General features: G+C 39.2%; 1 protein-coding gene across 1 annotated transcript in view; it reads left to right on the plus strand.

Annotated features, from left to right (window-relative positions):
* TMEFF1 (transmembrane protein with EGF-like and two follistatin-like domains 1) overlaps positions 1 to 19,213 on the plus strand; it is a gene marked incomplete at its 5' end in the record, with an annotated part of 48,573 nt that overhangs the window by 17,407 nt on the left and 11,953 nt on the right. The window contains 2 exons of the mRNA XM_009074497.1: positions 4,925 to 5,021; positions 18,718 to 18,866. Coding sequence (XP_009072745.1) covers positions 4,925 to 5,021; positions 18,718 to 18,866 — 246 coding nt within the window. The remainder of the gene's footprint in view (positions 1 to 4,924; positions 5,022 to 18,717; positions 18,867 to 19,213) is intronic.

The raw sequence follows: 19,213 nt of genomic DNA on the forward strand, positions 1-19,213 counted from the left end.
TGTGTGGTCTCCACTGCACAGGGAAAGGATCTTTCAGCCAGGTATAGATCTCTGCTATACCAATCTAGGCTTTGCTTCTAAGCCAGCTGAACAGTTGGATAAGAGAGCAGGACCTTTCACACTGCCAAATATTGCTTTTGTCTATGATCCAGCAGTATGGTCAAGAAAATTCAAGACATCACTTACCAAAAATTTGAGATAGCTAAGAGTAGTTGTTGTACTTGCTTTAAGTATATCCTTACAGACAAAAGAGCAACTTTGCAGCTTTGCTTAGAATTATGAGGACAGTGTCCATTTTAACTGTGTCATTAAAGTCATCCTAAAAATTAATGGAAGGCAAGATAAGTCACTAGACTGTTGAGTGTATTGCAGTCCTTAATGTGTGATTCTGTGGACCATGGTATTTAGAGAGGAATTTTCAGTGCAAGCTGTACTGAGGGAATCACAGTCTGATCATGGGGTGGGGGTTCCTCTGTACTTTGAGTTGCACAAGAGGATTTGCTGTATCCCTTCTTATTTTTCGAAAATCTTTTTGAGATTAGTTGCTCCCGTGAGATACAGCAAAAATCACTATACTCCCAAACCAGATAGAAACTGGTTTTCAGAGGGACTTTCCAAGACAAAGGAGTCTTTATTCCATTCGTACATGGTTACTGAGGAGTTACAGTTCTCCACAAACTGCCCCCACTACACTGTGAACAGTGATAAATACAGATATACAGCATAGCTCCCTTTCCAAGCCATGCCTTAGGGCAGACACAGATGGATGCTTTTGCTTCAAGCCTGATTGAAAGCCCTCAGCAGAAACCTAGCCATATTACCATTGTAGGAACACACAAATGAGTTGCTGAGGGAAGCAATTTACTGCTGCCCAATTCCTCTAGAGCTGCTGTGCATTTGCAGGCTCCTACCCTGCAGCTCCTAAGATATAGCGGTCCATCTTCTGCAGAGGAATAATGACTCGAGGAGAAGTGCTACAGAGCACAGCAGCTCAGAGAGACAACTGGGAGTCCCTGATCCTATCCTTGTGCCTCGTTTCTTTTGAAGGACAGAGCATTAATGAGGCATTGCCCTGAAATATGTAAGGAAGTAAAAAAGAGAGGGAAAATGAGCTTTCACTCAACATGAAATTAAGACGTCAAAGAACAGAATTAATCAAGATACCAACAAAACCAAGGAGAAGAAATTCTGTAATCATCTATGCATCAATATTAGAAGCTTGCATAATAAACAAGAGGAGCTTCAATTGCTCATTTGGGAGCATATTTTGACCTAATTGATATTACTGAAACCTGCTGAGAAGATCTGATTGATTGGAATATTAAAATTAATGGCTATAACCTATCTAGGAACAATCAAACGTGGGGGAGAATGGAGAAGGGAGGGGCAATCTGGCAATTGCATTGCCTGTTTGGAGACATTTGCACCACAGAAACATGCTCTCAAATATTACTGAGTTAACTTGTGTACAGGTAGCAGTACCAATTCAGGCTGAGAAACATTATTAATCTCTTCGGTATTGTTGGGAAAAGCTGTGTTTTCTTGAACGACTTCAGTCTAAATTATAGGCAGGGTTTAATGCTGCTAGTACTAAGTAGGACAAGAGGGCACAGACTCAAGCTCTGCCAGGGGAGGTTTTGGCTGGATATTAGGAAGAGATCTTTTATGGAGTGATCAGGCATTAATGGGCTGCCCGGGAAGGTGGTGGATTCACCATCCCTGGAGGTTTTCAAGATGAGACTGGATGTGGCACTTAGTGCCATGGTTGAGTAATAGTGGTAGGGTTGGACTTGATGATCTTTGAGGTCTTTTCCAACCCAGTTGGTTCTATGATTATATAATGCAACTAGTAATGAAAGATGCTTCTAAAAATTGTAGATGACTATCACCTAAGTTGGAAATGTGGCATCAATTTGCATTTATGTGTATTACGCCTAATCCTGATGGTGTAATTATGTAAATGTAAGTTATTAGTATCAGAAGTGCAGGTGTTCTTGACTTGCACATATATATTATATGAAATCAAATTACAGAACAGACAAATAATTCTATATACATGAGGTCCAGCAAATTCTGATCAAGCACAAAAAAAACGTCCGCACTTTTTCTAAACCAAACCTAATTTTCAAAAGTAAAGAAAGTAATTTTAGAGAGGGACAGAAAGGAGAGAGAGAGAGAGGTTTACACTGAACAGTATATGGAAACAATGAACAAGTAGTTGTGATCTACTGTTTCTGAAAATAAAAAGGTATTGGGGCATTCACAAGGAGCAGAACTAAAGCTCAGGAGGAAGGGTGTGTATGTGCATGTGCATGTGTGTACATGTTACTTCTTCTGCTCTGTTATAAAATTGAAATGCTAATAGTGCAGTGAAAGTGCTCAGTAAAGCATTCTAGTTGTATTTGTACTCAAGTCAGATAGTATATATAGGGTATGATGAAATATTTTCCATGTTAGCGGTATCATAGAAGGATATTAAGCACCAAATTTTGAAGACAAGTGTTTTGTAACCAGCAGGTCTGTCAGGTTTGCACCTGAAAGGCTTTAAAAATGTGTAGCAAAGAGTTGTCTGGGCTGTCGATGACCTTTTTTGGTCTCTTTTTCTTCAATAGAATAATGATAAATAATAGGCAAATAATTTGAGAAAAGATAAACGTGATGATCGGGGGTAACAGCCTCTCATTCTGGCATCTATCAGAAGCAAAGCAGTGAAATAGAAGGGGAAGAACCAACTGAATACGGAATTAAGGAAGGAGGAAATATTTAATGCCAACCACCGTGAGTTCATGGAAAACCTTTATGGAGAAAATTACTTTTTTCTAAACTTATTTTTTCAAGAAAGGCATTTGTACAACAGAACATTGTATGTAAGTGTACCACCTCCAAACAATAGCCTTTCTCAGTCAAATGTGATCTCTGATCTCATACAAGTCTAAGTAACTAGACAGCACAACATCCATACAGTGCACATCTAATGTGCAAAAGCATTGCATATCAATAGATTGTTAAATGTTAAGGAATTGTCAGAAAATGAGTTGGGTTTCTAGAGACTGTTCTTGGCCTTGTGACCCATTTCACTGGTGACCTGGGAGCAAATCAGTCAGTACTGATTTGTTGTGGATGACAGAACGTAGGTCACTGGGGTAACAGTATGTGTAAGCAGGCAGGATTTTAATGTCTGAGGGTAGGGTTATACATAGTGAATCTAGGATCTAGCTGATTTTCCTTGGTGTCAGCCTCTCTTCTACAGACTGTTGACCCTGAAAATGACTCTTTGGGGAATAAGGTGGATGATAAAATAAAAGTGAATGATGGTCAGTGCAGAAAAATGATCAAAAGGTTATATGATTCTTGAATATTTAAACTGAAGAGTGCCATAGGCAGTATTTGGCTTTGATAACAACTCTTGTCCAGCTCTTGTACCTGTAACTCCAGAAGGTGTCAACATGCTGGTGAAGGGCATTGAGGGTCATAAGAACAGCAAAAGAAGTGGAAATACCAGGAACGAAAGCCATGAGCAGTGCCATTTGTTTAGTTTACTCAAACAATAGAGGATCGTTAATTGGCATGGAAAAGTGAAATTTGACACTAAAAGACCCTTAAAAAATACCAAATGCAGGCATAGGAATGTAGTATCTAGAAAAAAGGGGAAATCAAATTAGGTGCACATTTTTAAAGATAAAAGCAAATGACCTCTACTGCGACTTGATAAGAGTGGTGATAGAATTTCTTCAGTGAGAATTTTGTAATTAAGTTTGATATGTATTAATCTCTGGAAAATTCACAGCATGCTTTAAACAGAAGTCAATTTGAGAGTCTCACCTCTTTGTGCATGGAAACACAGCCACATAGGTAGAAGGGAGAGATTCCCTTCAGCCAAGATCCAGGAAAATTAGGGAGGACAGTTGTGGATTTCTTTTTCCTGTTTGCATTTAAAGAATGTAAATGCAGCTGTTTCATTGGTGGTGCTTGATTTACTGTTGCTACAACATATAAAGCTGTTATGAGAAAAGGAATCACTTTGATCTCTGTCCATCGGACAGCCTTGTGTAGTCAGCCATTCACCACCACATTGCTGCATGTGGTTCTCAATTTCCTCTGCAGATTTCTATGTTTCTTTTACTTTTTTCAAATATCTAGCTCTCCTTTATCACTTTGTTAAAAATCAAAAGTAGGAGTGGCTAATGTTAGTGAAAACGGTAAGAGTGTCATTTATTTCTCTTTTACTTCATGAAGAGTTTTGAAGTCCATGTCAACAGTAAGATTGATTTAGATGTTTGTAGGGTCACAATATGCTGATGCTGATTTTACTTTTTAGGATGCATAGTATTTCTACCAGTTCTTGTAAAGATGACCTTTTCCTTTTATTCCTGTTGAGCTAAGCAGAGTAATCTGGAAAATACACCACAGCATATTGAGACATGAGCATAGCCTAGACTCATAGCTGGGAATCAAAAAGGGGGAAAATGCAAGCAGTAACCTTGCATAAGGATAGCTGTAATTAAGCACTGTCAGAGGAAATAGTATTCAAATCCCCAGTATCTAATATTCAAGGACATCAAAAGGGACAGGGTTTATACATTATCAGTGGCAATTAAGAGTAAATGTGACTGAGTCACATGTCAATGCCAGTTGTGTGTCTGGTGGAGCGGGAATAAATACAAATGACTGAAGTAAGAATAAAGGAAGAGTCAATCAATGAAGCATTAGTGTTTTCAGGGATGCCTTCCTGTCACTGGTACAATTCTACCAACCTCCAAATGCCTGATTTTGAAAAAGGGGGACTGTTAAGGTTAATAGCTTCAGTGTATGATAGCTTCATGTTGACAGTATTCCTGAAGGCAAATGGAATTATGCAAGCAAAATCAGAGCTTAGTTTGAAAGTCAGGCTTTCTGTTAACAATACCTAATTTTTTTTTTTCAGAGTATGAAGGATCTGGGACAGAGGTTCAGAGAAAACACTCAAAATGTGGACTTTGCAAATATAGGGCTGAGTGTGATGAAGATGCAGAAAATGTTGGGTATGTAATGTTTTCCTTAATATCACTAAACAAAAGGGAAAAAGTTGTTAAAAGAAAAAGTGTTACAGGCAGTTGAACCTATCAGTGCAAAGCTTGGACCTAAACATTAAAGTTGAACTGGCGACCTGAGTCAGTCGCATCTTCTGAACTCACTGTGACATTTGACCTCTTAGATGCACCCAGGGGAAAATCAATGAAAAATATTAATTACTTGTCAAAGTTGAAAACAAATTATCAAGAAACAAGAAGCTTTTAAAGACAATCCATAATGCAGAAACAGATCCACCAAATGTCCCTATTCAAGGTGCTTGGTGGTTAGAGTATACCCTGGCCATGCAGGCTCTGTGTGGCTGTCAGAAAGGGCAGAAAAATCATGGAGGAAAGGGCTTCTTTTGACAGCTCCATGAGGCATTAAGAGTTTTTTAGGTGGTAAAAGAAGTCCCATCTGGTGAGGCTTTGTTTTCTCACTGCTGTGGATACCAGTATGGAAGAAACCTAACTAGGGTCTGGGCTGATGGCAGGTTCTGGGGTCGCAGCTGCAGATGCAGGGTGTGAAGGTGTTTGAGAGATGTGAAAATGGTACATTTTTGTGTACGCAGAGGGAATGGCATCTCAGAATAACAGCGCTTGAACATCACTGATCAGAGGAAGCATCACTCTCCCTTCTCTTGTCTTCCAGCTGGAATCCATTTCATGTTGAAATATGTCTTAATTGCACAAGATTTTATTACGGGATATCAGCAAGAAGAAATCTCAGGCACTAAAACAGCTTAGCACTAATATTCAAGATGTGTATTCAGGATTAAATCATAGCATACAAGAGAAACTAAAATGGTAATAGTACTCGTGAACACTAGCATGATACTTCACGTTCATAAAATGCCATAGTCCTGAAGCAGGCTTACTATTTCCTGGAGAGACAAATGAGCTGTAGCTGTTTTTTATAATACTAATAATTTTCTGCAATATTGCCTTGGTCTGTTTCATTTATGACTGGTAAGATGGGTATAGATTTGTTTGTTATATGCACTGAAATGTGCTTTTGGCTTTGGAAAATAAATCCTGGGGCATTCAACTTCAATAAAAGCTTGCCTAGTCTTTCTGCACTTGTGGAGCTGCATTCATGCAGCTATATTGTGTCTATAAGAGAGTTAGGATAAAGCTGAGGAGAGTGGAAGATTTATTCCCTACATCCTACTCATAAAATGGAGCCATGCTTCTGCTTCTTGACAATAGGAGGGGTGCTCTTTTGCCTCTAAGATTTCTGTAATTAGTCCTCATTAAAAAAATATGTGAAAACAAAATTTATTATGTAGAAAATACTCAAAAGTTAGAAAATATTCCCATAAGGGTTATTCACAATTTATCAGCTAATTATTTTTCAATTTTGTCAGTTTTCCAACCTAAGTAATTTAAATTTTTTTACAGTAACTCTGAGTATTAGAATAGGCTTTAGTGATATTCACTGTCCATTTAGACTTCGATTAAATCAGGCTCTGTTAACACAAATTGCCTTCACAAGGTTGATTTTGACAAGGTACATAGCAAATTACAGACTTGCTTGAGAAGAAATTAGGAGTTGGCTTATTTTTTTTCCTAAAATCAAAATGTTTACCTGACAGAAACAAGATGAGATTAAAGTCTTCCAATTGGCAAACTCTAGGAAAGCACCTCTCATGAATGCTTTTTACATCTAGTTTTTACTCCCTTTCCTGTTGGGTTTCAATGTGGTTTTTAACATCTTAAAATTATATCATAACATATAAAATTATTGGCAGCAAAAATATCTTTCATCAGCCTTGTATAAACACTGCTCGTCTTAATTATTATTTAATTCAAATCTATACCATATTGCAAACACTACCACCCCTAATCCTAGAAAATCGCAAAACACCCTAATTTAATAAAAATATTTTGTTTTGATTTTCCTTCTTAAGACATGAGAATGGCCACTGAAACTTTTTTGGGTAGTGGGGTAATGTCTACTGAACCACAAACAAAAAGTACATTTAATTCTACTCAAGTAGAGGACTGAGTCCTGGATAGGTCTTGGTTGCACTTTGTGATGTTAAAACACTTAATAGAGTGATCTATATGATTACATTTGAAGGGAATTTTTCTTCATGATAGTAACTGGATGAGTTAGCTGAACTGTCTCTTAATGTTCAGTAGATTATCTCAAGGCATATTCATGATACATACAGTAAATATACAATTATGCATTTTTTTCATCCTCTTTTCTAATTCTTGCAATCTGAGACCTTACAAACATCAGCTCTTTCTGCTCCATGTGCTCTTGAGAAGCAAAAATAGTGTCTGTACTCCTGATTTATGAATAGGGAAATTAAATTACCGATAAAACTCCATAGAGATGGTCTGAACTTGCTCAGACTCAGCCTTGGGACCAACTTTGAACAGGAGCTTGGACTAGATGACCCCTACACATCCCTTCAAGCCTAAATTATTCTGCGATTCTGTGTAGTTGCCAAATTTTGGTGCTTTTTAAAAGCAAATTTAAACAAGATCAGTTGTGCAGAGCTAAAACGCATTCCATATTATGAGTTAGTGATGTTAATTTTTTGTTGTTCTTAAATTGTGTTTTCCCCTTTTAAAAAGTTAGGGATTTTCAGTTTTCATGCTTGGTGTTAAAGCATTATGGCTGTCTCTTGATCAAAGTTGCTGCATATGCTTCTATTACACTAGACCACACATAGTCTTGAAGAGTTCAGACTTTGCACAGAGTTTTAGATTTGTATCTTCATTTTATTTGATTTCACAGAAACATTACCTACCTAAACCAGAAGTGGTAAAAATGCATAGTAAACTGAATGCAAAAATATAAGCAACTTTTTATTATCCACAGCCTCTACAAAAAAATTTCAGTGTTGATTCTAAGTGGAGGAGTTGAGACAAAGGAATAGAGTGTCAGGAGAGGGTCATCATAAACAGCTTACTTAGAAATTTTGTATTCAACTGTATGCAAATCAGTACATTATTTCTTTATCTAAATGCAAAAAGGAATCAGGTTGAGGAAACATCACAGAAATATATTTCTCCAGATTTTACTTCTTTTCTCATACAACTTGTATTTTAAAGAGTTGTTAGTTTATGGTCAGTCTTTTCAAGACCATAGACGATCGCTTATGAATGCTTTAGTCTCGATTGCATAAACACGTAATATGCCATATTGTCTGAACGGTGGTTTTCTGTAGGTCTGAGGTAACAGGGTGCAAGCAAGGGATTTACATGGGTTGGCTGTGATTTTTGTTTTTCCCATTTAGCGACAAAATTGAAACAGGTTGTGTATGTCATTGGAAAAGCTGCTGCCTGAAACCGTTCAGCCAGTACTTCCCTTTCTACTCTGAACAAAATATCTCTCTGGCCTCCACTATGTTGAAAAGGCAACATACTACACATAATGGTGTGAAGTGTGTGGCAGGGGAGTGAAAAACTACACAAGAGTTTGGTCATTTCGAATTGTTGTGTGGGAAACTGGTCAGAAGCCCAAAGACCTAAGCAGTATTATTATGGTTGTGTGTTTTCTGCTGTAATTTTGAATGAGAAATGTAGCCAGGTGAGATGTGGAGATGGAGGTGTCAGCAAAAAGGTTGGGGTCACCTAGAACTGGTGGGGTAAATACTCTAAGTCACTATCCCAGACAGATATGATTTGCTGTTGATAAAGTCTGGGGTATCCAGACTGCAGCTTTTTACTTAGCACATACTGGGTGTTTCAGTTCTACTGACTGATCAAGACATAGAAATAAACAAGGTCATTCTAGCAGTACACAATCAGAAGAGAGTATACTGATAATATTAAAACACTTTAAATAACAGAGCATGAATGCAAAACAAATTAAAACAGGTGTGGTTGCAAAAGAATTTTCATCAGTGTAGTGCTTAAATCAACTCTGTTTTCAATGAAAGAGGTCGAATATTTGTAATCCTGCTGTGGCTTTTAAGAACTCTGAGTGAATTTTTTTAAAACTCAGGTAAGGTTCAGTGTAATTTTTATAAGGCTTCTAACAACATGATGCCTCAGTTAACTGCATGTGACTGAAACAAATTATTATTTACAGTCTTTTGAGAGCTGAATAACTTTTTTTTATATACAATAGCCACCTGTAGCACTGGCTACTATTATGATTAGAAAGGTGGGCTCTTAAGTAAATATATTTCTTCATAATACTTCAATTTTTGAATGGTCCTGATTTCCGTAGGTTTTTTAAGGCTTCTTACTATTACCTGGTATTTTTTTCCACAAGTTTCTTCTTGCACATACCAAAGTTCATGTTCAGAGTAAAGGAAAAAATTCAGTACTTAAATATAAAGTATATATTTATAGGAAATATCAATTGCATAGTAATAGTATTTTGATATTGACATTTAAAATGTACTGAATCAATTGAAGAACAGGGGTTACAGCTCTCATTTATTCCTTCGAAAGTGAAGTATATTTCCAACCCAAAAAGTATTATTGTTTATGAGAAGTTATATCCTCTGCTCTTGCAGTGTTTTCTGTGGGGTGTCTCTTTCCTCTTGCATGCCAAAGTATTGTTAGATACCCAAATGAATCAACATGCCAACATATTTTAAGTGTTAGAAGGAATGTTGCTTTAAAAGACATTTTAAAACATATTGTAACCTCAGGAAAATAATATCCAGAATGAAATTGTGAACTGGAGAATAATTTAGATTGGAAGGCATCTCTAGGAAGTCGTCTGGCCCAGGCTCCCTCTGCAGCTAGGGTAGTTCATTCATGTGGCTCAAGGGCTTCTCCGGGAGACCTCTGACAATCTCCATGGAAGAAGATTTGACATGTGGGCATCTGTTCGAGGGCTAAGCTTCTCTCACTTTGAGGAGTAATTTCCTTGTCTTCAGTCAGAATTTCTCTTGCTGAGACTTGCAAATGTTGTCTTTCAGTCCTCTACTATGCACCTCTAAGAGTTCCTCTCTCCATCTTCTCGATAATCCCTCTTAGGTTGTTGGTGACAGCAGGCACCTCCTTAGCCTCCTCTTCTCCAGGCTGAACAAGTGCAGTGCCCCCAGCCATTCCTCACACAGTCCACGCTCCAGCCCTCTAACCCAATTCAGTGTCTTGCCACTGGAGCCTCTCCAGTTTCTCAAAGGATTTGCTGTTACTGGGGGGTCCCAAAACTGGACAGAGTGCTTCTCATGGGACCTCTCAAGTGCTGAATGGAGGACAAGAGTCGTTTCCCTTGCTCTGTCGTCAACCCTCCTGTGATGCAGCCCCCCAGCCTGCTGCTTCTGTGGACCCTCAGGTCCTTTTCTGCAGAGCTACTCCTCCCCCAGTCCTCCCACAGTCTGTCCTGTGGCTTTCCCTTCACCTTCAGACTTCTGGAGGTTCCTTCACCTTGTCATGGGATAAGTGGTCGTCTTGCCCTCCATCTTATGCTCAGTAGCAACCTTCTTTTCCATCAGTTCATAAATGGCTGGAATAAATGTAACTAATTTCAGTCTAAAATACCAATATATTATTCTTTTCGGGTGTGTGTATCTTTGATAAGGAAATCAATAACTTGAAAACAGCCTTACTGTAAAAATTCAAATTTGTCATGTTCTCAGTTGTACCTATACTTTTTAACAGATGAAATATGGAAATGAGATGCTGAGCACATTCAGTCTTTTTTTTTAATAAGTGTACTATGCTGTCAATGATCTGTTTTGACTTACAATGTAGATTTTCAAGAAAGATTGACAACTGATCCCCAAGTAGACCTTTTGAGATTAACATTTTGTGAGATTTACTTTGGCAAGAAAATGTGTCTCAGCAACATACAGATTCCACTGGCCTATAATTTACACAGTGTCTGTTTTCACAATGGCCAAACCAGAAACTCAGAAGTGTAAGTATTAACAAGTAGAAGTACCACTGTGGACATTTTACAGTCCTAGTCTCTGCCTTGCCTATATAATTTGTCCTTCATGGAAAGATTTAGCTTGCTTGAAGTCTGGAATGCAGGTTTGTACTTCTGTCTTTTGAACAGTTTTTCACTCATTTACCATAGACTACCTTTTTTTTTTAACTGACCTTTTTAGGATATGATATTTTATGCTGATATTCATAAGGCAGGGTATCTTAATCCTATGTAAATGCAATTCACAGGTTTCTGTTCCAGCAGAATTAAAAATTCTAAGTATTTGTGTGGAAAACAAACCATCCAGACAATAGAGGAAATCAACCTAAAAAGGGATGTAAGATTGTGTTGTGGGATGACTGAATCATGAAAAAAAATGGACTACAGGAAATTCTGATATAAGAGGAATAGCATAATGGTCTTTTCATTATACCAACTATTAAGAAATTGAATAGATCCTAGATGGATAATAATCCAGGCCTGTTTTTTAATGTATATTTTTAGTGATTTTTGCAGCAGTGTGTGCCAAGTCTTTGAAGGTTCCTGTTATTCGAGGGTGGAGGGAGGGTTAGGTCGCTCTTGAGAGAACAGGCATCAGTTCACCATGTATGCTGTGAGAAGCTCACTGCAGGTAAGGACTAAATTTCTACAGTGGTCAGAGAAAGCCATGACATAAAATTAAAAAATGGAATGTAGGAATGTCTGGAAAGTACACGAAGCTTATGATATTCAAAGGGTGTTCTGCATTGCTGGGCAGAAGTAAAGACTGACAGTGTGTTCAAGCAGGGCACAGAGAAACTTGTAGAATTGAATTCTACTTCTCTTGTGCTATAAAGGGATTAAAAAAAAAAACATGCCAAAGACCTAATGAAGATTCAACTCTAGTCAAATAGGTAGAAAAATCACTTTGAAATCCAGATTTTCTTAGTTCAGGCTTCATCTGGGAAGAACTGCACACAAGGGAAGAAACATCAAATGAAAGGTAATCCTTCATTTGGCATGGTTATATTCTTAACTGCAATTGCAACACCCCTGCTATTTCTATTCACCTAAATTTATTCCATCAAGCATGCCCTTATCCATCTGTGTGCATTTCACACAATTTGTTTTACTCTAGTGTTTTCATTTTTCATTTGTAAGCAGATGTGCCAATAAATTGGTGAGTACCTGAAAAAGCTTGCTGTTACTGTCGGCTACTGGGAAGGGGTAGCAAGCAGAACTCTGTGAGGCCAGGCCAGGAAAACACACTTGTGAGCAAATCCCAGATGGGTACAAATGCAGCAGCCTGATCTGTTGGTTGGAAATGCCAGTCTCTCCTAGTAGCCAAGCCCGCTCCACAAATTTGTAATGCTTTTCCTCTCCTTTTTTCCCCCCCGTCTTTACTTTGAACCTACCATGGTTTTTAAGCATGCAGAACTTCCAACAGACCACGTACACCTTGAAGCCTGAAAACAAAAGGGAGCCTTGAAATGTGTTCTGATCTCTGGGGATCTAATTAATTTACTGATAGCAGCAAGTGCTCTTACAGCCTGAGTCTGTCATATCATTTTACTAAGCACGTTTTCTTTGTTACACCTAGTAGCCCCTAAAAAATGAGTTGTACATCCTCATTTTTTATATATTAAAACCACCTCAAAATTTTGTTTGGTTTAATTATATCACTTTGTACTTCCCTGAAATTCAAATGCTTTTCTGTTTAACTAATGGTGTTAATGAGCGATATGCATGCAAAGTCTAAAAGCACATTTTCACAGCAAGCTGGTGCCTTTTTTCTTGGGATGTCAGCTCTCTGATGACAGGTGACAAAATTAAGAGTTTCTTTCTGTATACCCAAGTACCTCAGGAAAGCATTTGAATAGTCCTGTTGACTTTCCAGGGCTAAGTGAGGGAAAAGATCCATTGAGGACACTAAGCAGCAACTCCCTCCACAAGACATCAACTTGGAGAATTAACTACCTGCTTTAATCCTTTTGATTAAAACCAATTGGAAGGTTATAGTGAAAAAACTGCTTGTAGTGTTCTCACTCCTTTCATTCCAGTGTGGCTTTTACAACAAGATTTTACAGCAAAAATCTGAAGCACTCATTCACTTCTTCCTGGTATGAAGCATCAAGCATGTTCAAGATGTCCTTAGTACACAATTCTGTTAAGTGACTTTTCCTTAAGTGACTAAATCTTTTCTTCTGAAGGGTGTGCTGAGCAGGCTCATGTCAGGCTGAAGGCATCAGTTGGTAGTTTATTTTCGTGGGGCCCCAAGCAGGATCATGTTTGTCAAACATATGCAAAAGCAAACAGCAGAGCAGTAGTGGGGCTCAAGCTGTGGAGTTCTCATTCAGCTCCAAGCAACAGTGGAAAAACACCCAGTATCGGTAGTTGGGCTAAGATTTTGCCATGCTCTTGGCTTGTATTGAGATGTGATGATTGCTTTACCCAATGAGGCACTTTGAAAATGCAACTGGGAGAGCAGATAAGCCTATTATTGTAGGGTTTTGAGTGTTATTTTTTTAATGCAGACTTTGCTGTGCTTATCCTCCCTTTTAGCAGCTGAAGTTCAGCTTTACACAATTTATGCTTGCACCACTGCTGGACTTCAGGCAGTTGTTCCTGGAAGTTACTCCACAAAGCAGTAATACATAATTGAGAGCTAGGAGGAAGATACTGTGATACTACTGGGATGAAAGATACTACAGTCTGCCTGGCAGAAAAAGACGTGAGGGTGCTGGCTGACAGCTGGTTGAACATGAGCCAGCAGCATGCCCACAGGTCCAAGAAGGCCAATGGCATCTTGGCTTTTATCAGAAATAATGTGGCCAGCACATCCAAAGAAGTGATTGCCCCTCTGTATTTGGCACTGATGATGCTGTGCCTCAAATCCTGTGTTCAGTTTTGAGCCCCTCACGACAAGAAGGACATTGAGGTGTTGGAGTGTGTCCTGTGAAGGACAGTGGAGTTGGTGAAAGTCTGAGGTGATGAAGCACAAGTCTGATGAGAAGCAGCTGAGGGAGCTGGGGTTTAACCTGGAGAAAAGGAGGCTTGGGGGAGATCTTATTACTCTCTACAACTAACTGACAGGAGGTTGTAGTCAAGCAGGGGTAGATCTCTTCTTCCAGGTAACAAGTAATAGGCTGAGAGGAAATAGTCTCAAGTTGCTTCAGAGGAGGTTTAGGTTAGATATTAGGAATTTTTTTTTCACAGAAAGCATTGTAAAGCATTGGAACAGACTGCCCAGGGAAGTGATGGAGTGACCATCCCTGGAAGTGTTCAAAAAATGTGTAGATATGACACTTGCAGACATGGTTGAATGGTGAACATGCTAAGTTGATGGTTGGACTTGATGATGTTAAAGGTCTTTTCCAACCTTAACAATTCTATGTTTAAAAGTACTATGATATTTTTGTTTGCAAGCTTTCAAAATAATTACTTTTCTTTTTTGTGAAAATTTGAGTGATTCCAGGTTTTCTTTCCTAAGATCCTTCCTCATTCCCTTGTGGGGTCACTCCCATGGAATAAACTTACCTGTCAGAGTGGCGTTTGCCTGAGAGACAGGGCTAAAGCTTCTGCACTGCCTTCCCCAGAGACTTCTCACATGTTACTCCAGGAGTCAGGCTGGCTGCTCACTGAAGCTATGATTGTTCCCTTCCTGGTCTGCTTCCAGCATGGAAGTAACTCAGACCTGGGTTTGAACCTCAGGTTTTCCACAATAGAAGCTTAAATACGAGATCTTTTTCTGTAGTTGTTTTTGACTATCATCATCACATTCAGTCTTCTCATTGGATTGTGTTAGCTATCTCAGACCAGGGGTCAACATAGTAGTGTTTCAGAGTTTCTAGATGGTTAATTTATCACATAAGAGACAAAGATTCTATATCTGAGTTGTTTTCTGTTATTATAAATACTGTTGTATGATGGGTACTATTCTATTTCATTCTTTTTTAAAACTTTATTGATTCCAGATCAGTCACATCTCTAATCGTATAGCTTAATATTTTGAAGTGTGGTATATGAATTTAGAAATACAATCAAAGCCTTTGCATCCCTTTTCTCCTGAAGCTCAGTTTTCAGGCTAGTGCCTGTAGCAGGCTGGTGGCTGGAGGAGTCCAGCCTCATGGCCAGACTGCCATTCATCAGTCCATCAGCCCAAGTCGTGCTGGAAAGTGTCTGTAACTGCACAGCCAAGCTCAGGGAGCTACATGTGGCACTGCTGTCATGGACCACTGTGCTGGTGGGAGCTAATGCAGAAGTGAGAATTGGTGTTTAAAAGGTGGGATATTAAGAATTTTACAGTTAAGGTCTAATCTTTCTCTTTCTGTGTTCCCCTCTTCTGCTCCTCCCAAATGTCCCTGCTCCCCATTCATGATCTCAGGTTTTCCTGCCCTCCCTTCATGAGCAGCTCACTGCATTCTCCTCTGCTCTCTTTGTGCTTCCTCCATACATAAAAGAGACTTGACAGGGAAAAAATTACAAAATGGGACTTTAATTTTTTGTTCAGTTTCAGTCTTAGTTGTGAAGAAAAACAAAGACCACAGTCCACGGTGCCTCCCACAGTTTCTCCTGCCTGCGAAAGCCTCTGATAAGATTCCTGCCCTTTGAGACCACACTTTTAGCTTATTAACATTGCCTGCTGTGTCTTCTCACATACTTTGTGTACTGCTTGTATGGTCTCTGGGATGGTTCAGTCCCGTGGACTGTGCTTGGTAGCCTTGAGCTTTGACTTATGCTTGGCTTTAGCGCTCAAACTCTCTGGTGAGGGGAGTTGGCTCCCCTCAGGCAGTTGGATTTTCTGTCATCTCAGTATCGAGCTACTGTCTGCCCTTTGCAGCTCTGTGTCTTCAGGATGTAACATATTTTCAGTATTTCATAGTGGGTTTGTTTGCAAGTCTTCCTGTTCTTTACTGAGCTGCTGTTTTGTTTCAGTCTTTGGTGCTCCAGTACTCTCGCAGGGACTCAGGCTCCAGTTTCGATGTGTTTGATGTGCAGCATCAGAGCAGCAACTTGCTCTCCCACGGTTTTACCTTCCTTCACAAACACTGAGCAGTTATAAACAACATTCTTTTCATGTTTTCTGTCAAGAGCAGCACTCCCCATATGTCACTGCTCCCATCTCACAATTTGGCACTTCCCACAGTCCTGGCTGTATTTTTGGTCTAGTGCAAATTCTATGAGCAAGGACAACTTCACTGCACCCTACACAAACTCTCTGACAGGTGCAGGTTTCTAACATGTGCTCCTGGCTCCCACTTTGCCACCTGCTGCATCTGTGAAAGCCCTTCACCCTTCAGAGCATTGCACCAAAGCCATGTCCTCACCTTAACTTATTGCCTTTCAGCCCTATGAAAGGCTTCGTGGTTTTAAGTGGAATAATAGTTTCAAGTTTTTTTAAGTACATCAGTCCAGTTCAACTGTTTATTACCCCACAGGGTGCATAAACCACCTGCTTTTACATGCCACACAGCTCTGTTGAGTAACCACTAACTAAATGGCCAGGGGAAGGCCAGAGATACCATTTGTCATCACGATCATAGGTGAAGAAGTAGCTAATGGCACCAGGCAGATATTTAGATGCATGTTGGGGGAATCTATGTTTGAAATTTTTGCACACTGAAGAGATGGTTAGAGCTAAGACTGAGAGTATTTATCAGAAAAACGCGGTCAGTAATTCACAACTACCTCTAAAACAAGCATTTGACAATGCTAAGAAAGCAAGCATTTTACATTAGATGTTAAATCTAAACACAGCAAAGCATGAAAATGTAAGCAGTTTCCAGCCTGTAATGTCACCATGAGGAAGAAAAAAAAAGAATTGTTTTTAAAACTCACCTTATTTGTCACCAGGAATGACAAAACACCAGAGCAATTATGATGCTACAGACCTTGGATGGTGACTGCAGACAGATTTAGATCTGTTTGGACATAGAAACACAGATGGAACTAGTCTGGAGATGCATATACAAATCACTGTGATGAGGATGGGTGCTCCCAGGCAGTGGTGTTTCCTGAGTGCTAAGGCTGAGCAAAGTTATCTGTAAGCACATAGCCAGTGTCATGCAAATTAGGACTAGCTTTCTGCTCATTTGTGTTAATAAATATGCACAACTGCTGAGCCATGAACCCTTTATTTGTATATAGTAAATCCTAATAAGCCCCTTATTAGGCTTAAAATCATGTGGGAGCATGTAAACAAAATAGTACTTACATCCTGGGTCTAAGGTTTACAACCATTACCATTTCTAGTAAGAAAAGTTATCATATGTTCATCATATTGATATTTAGTGCCTTCGTTAGTACTTGGAGGTGGGTCCCTAAGATGTGTAGAGACTCATTACTGGGGCAATTTTTCACTATCAATAGGTGCAGTTAAAACCCTGTTTGTAGTAGAGATGTCCTTCTGTCTAGCAACGATCTGAAGTTCACAGGCATGAAATATTACAGGTGAAATTAGCATATCTAAATTAAGCAACAAACTGTGTTCATGGAAAAAGAGGAAGAAAAGTACTCTGTCTTCAGTGTTTCTGCAGTATGGAATTGGGTTCAGATTTGTTACTGGCTTCAGGCATGCATACGTGTGTTTAATAGTTTAATTTTCTCTGGAACAGTGGGAAAGAACATTAAAAACCTGGCAGTTTGGTAGCTTGGACATTTTTCCCCACCCTGTGACTTACAAGAATGAATCAAGATGAAGCTAGTGGCAGCTCCTGGTAGTCAGACCATGTGCCCTCTGTGTTGAGCTTTCTGGCAAGGAGAGGACCTTGTTCCCACTGCCACATCAGACAACGCAGAGTGTCTCTACTCACTCTCAGGGCATCAGAAGGAGCTCAACTGAAAGCTGGGCATGGTGCCCCCCTCATACTCCCCCTCATTCTGCAGCCACACTCTTTACTTTCCCCAGTCCAGAGGTGGAGAGGAGCTTGCAGAGCAAAGTGAAACATACACAGAAACTTTCATTCAAAAATAGAGGTTCAGTTGCAAAGCAAAATATTGATTTAAAATAAACAAGGGCTGTGGTGCTTAAAAAACTGGAAAATTTTCCTGTGCCATTCACTCATGTAAAAATTCAGGACTTTTAGGGGGGCTGCAAAACTATCTAACCATAACCAGGTAAGTCATGGCCCTATCTATGTCCCTGACTGTCCTACATTTTTGTGGTTGGGATCCAGCTACATGCTAGGTCTTCATTTTTCCCACTTTAATTTTATAGTCCCTAGTTGCAAATTATATGGAAAATGCTGTCTAAATCAACCAAAGTGTCAATTGGATGCAATATGAAATAATTCAGATCACATAAAGCTGTTCTAAATACAACATAATAGACACACTGTTAACTTTCAAAGCTATGAATGACACAGTTAACCAAGCACATTGAATCTGTAGAGCTTCTGAAGTAGAAAAACTCCTTTTACTGCTAAACAGAAATGGGACTCCTTTCCTTTTTGTTTTCCCTCTTGACACCCTCCCCAAAAAGCAGAATATTCTCATTTTTTTCACAGTAGAGGACAGACACTACAAACTGCTATATTAATGTAGTAAATCTTCCTAGCAATGTGTTAACAATTTTCAGGTGTTATTCCATGAAACTGGTATCATAGTAGAACTACAAGGAACAATAATACATTATTAAACAAGCACATTGAAGCACCTATTTATAGTTTTGTACAGTCTGCTTTGAAGTCTGAGACGTCAGCGAATCCTTCAGCATCCTCATGCAGCACACTCTTCTTTCCTGGCATAGGTGCATGAGCTAGTGTTTACTCAGGTTTCAACATGACTTAATTTTTGTTTGCTGGATGTCAATTTTGTTTTGCTGTATGTTTCATTTAACAGGTGTGTATGTAATATAGACTGCAGTGGATACAGTTTTAATCCTGTATGTGCTTCTGATGGAAGTTCCTATAACAATCCATGCTTTGTTAGAGAAGCATCATGTCTGAGGCAAGAGCAGATCGACATCAGGCATCTTGGACACTGCTCAGGTAGGCTTAATTTTGGTTTTCTGCTAAATGTAAGTTTTGACATAAGTGGGCTTGGTAGAACTTTCCCTTTTCCATATTTGAGCCAAAGTCACTGATCCGGTTATCAGTGAACTCCCCATCTGCAGTTTTGAGTGTAAACATACACAGAGGTATGTTTACACTACATACATATGTGCTGTGTTTACATTACCTTTCTTTGGCTGTTGTTACCTGGAAAGACAAAAATAAGCTCTTAGGAAAATCTCAGCAATAATCCAACGGTTCTTACGTGAGGGGATGGTAAGAAGTAGCAGAGCCAAAGGAATATGGGTGTGTGGGAAATGTTCCCTCTTGCTGCTGTGGGCTGT

This window comes from Acanthisitta chloris, unplaced genomic scaffold (assembly GCF_000695815.1).
Source record: "Acanthisitta chloris isolate BGI_N310 unplaced genomic scaffold, ASM69581v1 scaffold8785, whole genome shotgun sequence".
In the NCBI taxonomy this organism is placed as follows: Eukaryota; Metazoa; Chordata; class Aves; order Passeriformes; family Acanthisittidae; genus Acanthisitta; species Acanthisitta chloris.